Below are 4,654 nucleotides of genomic sequence, written 5' to 3' on the forward strand. Positions count from 1 at the left end.
ATATAACTTTTAAAAACATTAGTTTAGTAAAGTTTTTTGTAAACTCTTTGAGAGAGGAGTTGATTCAGCATTCATTTCAGTTCATTGGATTGCGGAACAGAACAGAAATGCTTCTTTGTATAAAGCGATATAGACCTTTTTCACAGCAGTCATTTTGGCATGAAATAGGGTAAACACAGGTGTTACCAATGATATTAATTAAGGTTCTGTTCCATTTAGTGTAGCAGAGCCTTTCCAGTGAGCCAACATGCACAGTAGCAGCTACTCTTTAAATATCTGCATCGGCCATTGAAAACCATTGGGCCAACACTAGTGTTGAGTATACCAATAATGTAAGCTCTTATTATTACTGGAATTCAAATTGCAGAAGCAATACAGGTGATAGAAATTCCACACATCTGCCTTAAGTAAAATTAAATGTAAACAGGGTACAAGACTATTTTAATTTGAAGGTTTCCGTTAGTTACCCTGGTACATAGTGAATTTTGACTGTTCCAACAAAACATTAGCATGGCTTTACTTTTCATACTTAAAGTGTCTATACACATTGGCCAACACGTGTCTTCACTAAATTTGCCAGATTAGACTGTATGATGTCTAATTATTGAGAATAACTGACACCTGTGAGGGTTAGCAGGGCCTTTTAACTTTAGGCCAGTAAACTATCGATACTGGACTATTGCTGCCCTCCATCGGGCTAGTGTTTACTGTGTCCACAAGAAGATTCCATTTCTGTTGTAGTATTCATAAACGTTTGTGTACACGACTTCCCATGTCATCACTATGAGCTCACAAGTTCCATCTGAAGGCAGCACATGTCTAACTCTAACTCTCCTTTTACAGTTGTGTTTTTAATGTTCAATATCCTTACAGGAAAGTAATTAATAGCAGCTACACTCTAGCTTACTTTCTACTTATGTGACTTTGAACACGTCCCAGCCATGAGATGTTACAGTAGCAGGGAGTGTGGTGTGTTATGGCTGATGTGGGTCACCACGCAGACTGTAGGCTGCAGACATCAGTTCCACATGAGCGCTCCTCAGAGTGACCATCACTCTAAATTGAAGTGACGCTACATCTCTCACACTACAGAACAGCATGTCAGTCGGGGAGGGGAGCACTAACATGCCACAGCGAGGACCAGGACCGAAATAAGGCAAATAAGGTCAGCATGACCAAAAATAACATTTAAAACATGGCTCAAGACAAACCATCATGTGATCACTGAGCTTAACCTGTATGGAACCAACTGTTGTCCTGTATTCTTAACCCACATTTCCTTACACTTTGGAAACTGGCACCATTAAAAGTATGCTGACTGAGCTATGAGCATTTCCTGTTTGTAATGTACTTGTGGAAGCTATCCAGCTATCACTAGACTACTCTGATACTGGAGATTCTGACTCTCAGGAAAGTTCAGGATTGCAGCGATACAGACAACAGATATATCATTATCCTTGCAAAGTGCAGATCACACCGAATCTGAAATTATGTGCATCATCAACTGCAGCCATCGGCCGCATTAACAGCTTGAAAACTAAAACTGTCCAATTAAGGGAAGACTAGTAAAACAGTGTTTGTCACACCTATAAATGTTTTTATCCTGGGATATATGGACTAAATTAAATATATGGTATATTATGCTGTATGTTTATTAGCTTGGCGGTAATGAATTTTTATGGTGAAAACACGTGCACACGCACACTAACCTACGATGACTCAGACTAATCTGCTGTAAATAAAAGCAAGTGAACCCATTCTCTTCCTCAACATGATCTCAACCTGTCATGCTATGCTGACTTTCTGCCAACAGATAAAACTAGGCTAAACATCAGTGTGTGTCCAGAGCAGAAAGAGCAAATCCTGGACTCCTGCAGTCAGTAAGTAAGATCTCAGTCAGGCTCAGGGTTTGAGCTGCAGTATTCTTCCTTAATATTCATTTCAGCAAAATTATCAAACTAAAAGTCTAATATTATAGAGCCTCACCTCTATCACGGTTCTATGTTTTGTATAATGTATCCTTTGTAAGCATCCAATCCAATCTGGCCTAAAGTATGAACATCTAAAAAAATCCCAAAACTCTAAGGAGAACTCAATGGGAAAGTGGCGAACCCGGAACCCAGAAAGGATTTGGCTCACGAGAAAACTGATTTATATGCTGGGAAAAATCTCTGCCGTAGCCTGACCTTTGCCACATGTGGGGAGATTGTTTTCAGATACCGACAGCAGCACTGGACTCTGGACTCTTTGGACTCTCATAAAAAGCAATAGCTCATAATCACATGTGCAGGTGACAGTGAGGTTGTCTTACTCTGGAGGTACTCCAGCAGGCTGCCATTCTTCATCAGCTCTGTGATGATGTAGATGGGCTCCTCCATGGTGCACACAGCGTACAGCTGGATCAGCTTGGCATGGCGCAGCCTCTTCATGATCTGAGCCTCTCTCAGAAAGTCCTCAGGGTCCATGGTACCTGCGGGAGATGTTCACTGATATTATATTAGGTGATACACAGTATGTGGTGTAGTGTTTGTACACTACACAGATATTCTCTTCAGAAATCTATAACTTTTGTTGTTTTGTTTCGGTTAGCCATGGAGGCTAGTGCTGCTCATGCTAACTATCCTGTTCATTTTCTAGGAACTGAGCCTGCCTACGATTCTATATTGCCAGATATTCTTAATATAGACTTTTACTTACTAAGTGTTCAAATGAGAGTGACATGGAATATAAACCCATATTAAACCAAAACTTCAACAGCTGATGTTTAATTTGTTGCCCACAACACTGGGTGGGTGTCCTGTTCAGGTTCATCTTAATCACATCAGATCACCATCAGTGACAATAGGAAATTTTAACTGAGGTCCCTCAGGGCTCTAACTTAGGTCCAATTATCATTTCTTTTTTAAAAGCTCTTTCTTGGTAGTATTTTTAAGAGCTGAGCTGAGAAATGAGAATTTGAGGCAAATTCAGAATTATTATTTCTAGTATGACCTTTGCAGTTACGCTAAGCCTATGTACAGAAAGCAAGGAGTAGTCTCTGTTAGCTTACTTAGGACAAACAGATCAATATAACAGTCCAGTCCAGCTTAATACAGCTCAGAAACCTTTTAAAAATGTTTTTATTATCTATTTCATTATCTCATCTGTAACAATAATCTTTATTTATAGAGCACTTTTAAAACCATCTAGGCAAATGCAATTTGAAGAAAATACAATACTAGTTAGATACTGAATAAATGATCAGATTTTAATGATCACATACTACACTGTTGACATGATCATTAAAACTTGCACTTAACAAATGTTTACTTAATTTTAATTGTCTGTTTCTAGTTTCAAAACTTCAGTCAGGGAAAAGGAGGCATTAATGTACCAGGTTTAAGGGTCTTCACTGCAACTGCTGTGGTTTCGTTCCACAGGCCCTCAAACACTTCTCCGAACTGACCGGCTCCCAGCTTCTTCAGCAGCTTGATGGATTTGCGGTCAATCTCCCATTGGTCCACAGTGTTGTATGACAGACCATGAGTCTGTGGAGCCTCCATCTACACCGACAGGAAGAGTCACTGTTTACTGATATGGCCATGTGACTTTATACTAAAGAGTGCAATTAATGATGAGAAACAAGACAACAATGGAATTTAGAATATTTACAGCAGTTCATGTCATACTGTACAGCGTGTTTTACCTTTTTGCATGGTTCACCCAGACGCACACAGAGACCATCGGCCTGTTTGGAGTAATGTTCCACTAACTCATTAATTGTTTGAAAGGATCGGGTCCTCGACACGAAGTAGTGCCCATTCTCCAGTTTTTTCAGCTTGTAATGCTTCACCTTCCCACTGTCCAGTACTGAAAGACAAGTCACCATGCAGTGAGATATATGTAAGGTTTCCTCATGGTACAGTAGGCCTAGCAAGCTAACACAAGTTTGTCATAGTCTTGCTCACATGACTAGAATGAGACATTCCAACAGGCTTAATGTGCAAAAATGTTTACATGCCATTTAATAGTTGCAATTGTCATTATAGCATGTCATTATGATAGAAATATGTTTAACTGTGGTTTAAAACAGCATTACATTATTCTTTTGGCCATTTGTGGCAGAAAAAAAAAGACATTGCTTCACCTTGTTCCACTATGTTCACCAGCTAGTTGCTAACTTTGTCTGTCTGCTGTTTGGTGCTGAGGTACTGTACTGTATCTTTGAGGTTAAGCAGTTGACTATGAATGTTTATTACAGATATACATGAAAACATAACATCAGAAGTTCTTGTTTAGTTCTGAGAAAGAAATCTGATAGGGAGAGTGGCTTAACCTGGCACCCTAACCCTGCATTTCACATATACAGTACAGAGAGGTCATGAGTATATTATCACGTGTTACTATCAGTATCGTTAATCATGAGTGTGAACCCATCGCAATGTCACCAACTGGTTTGTGAAGTATTGTTTTGAAGCCTCGGGTGGCATTAAATCTTACAGCCACCAGCAGTGACATAGTGTGCTCATTGGCTGTGCTTAGTTTTAACTCATCCGTAGCAGGACACAATGTTCTATAACATTCTCGTAATTCCAGATAAACAGTACAGTAAAATATGTTTCAGAAATTATTTTATGTGAGAAATAATCTTGATTTATATCTGATCAGCACTGTC

The 4,654-nt window shown here is 39.3% G+C and overlaps 1 protein-coding gene across 1 annotated transcript in view; it reads right to left on the reverse strand.

Moving 5' to 3' along the window:
* Positions 1 to 2,311: 2,311 nt before the first annotated feature.
* Positions 2,312 to 4,654, reverse strand: part of LOC118340464 (tyrosine-protein kinase FRK-like) — a gene marked incomplete at its 3' end in the record, with an annotated part of 7,638 nt that continues 5,295 nt past the window's right edge. The window contains 3 exon segments of the mRNA XM_035678440.1: positions 2,312 to 2,470; positions 3,374 to 3,542; positions 3,686 to 3,849. Coding sequence (XP_035534333.1) covers positions 2,312 to 2,470; positions 3,374 to 3,542; positions 3,686 to 3,849 — 492 coding nt within the window.

This window comes from Morone saxatilis, unplaced genomic scaffold, assembly GCF_004916995.1.
Source record: "Morone saxatilis isolate NCDOM2014 unplaced genomic scaffold, NCSU_SB_2.0 Contig7, whole genome shotgun sequence".
Classification (NCBI taxonomy): Eukaryota; Metazoa; Chordata; class Actinopteri; family Moronidae; genus Morone; species Morone saxatilis.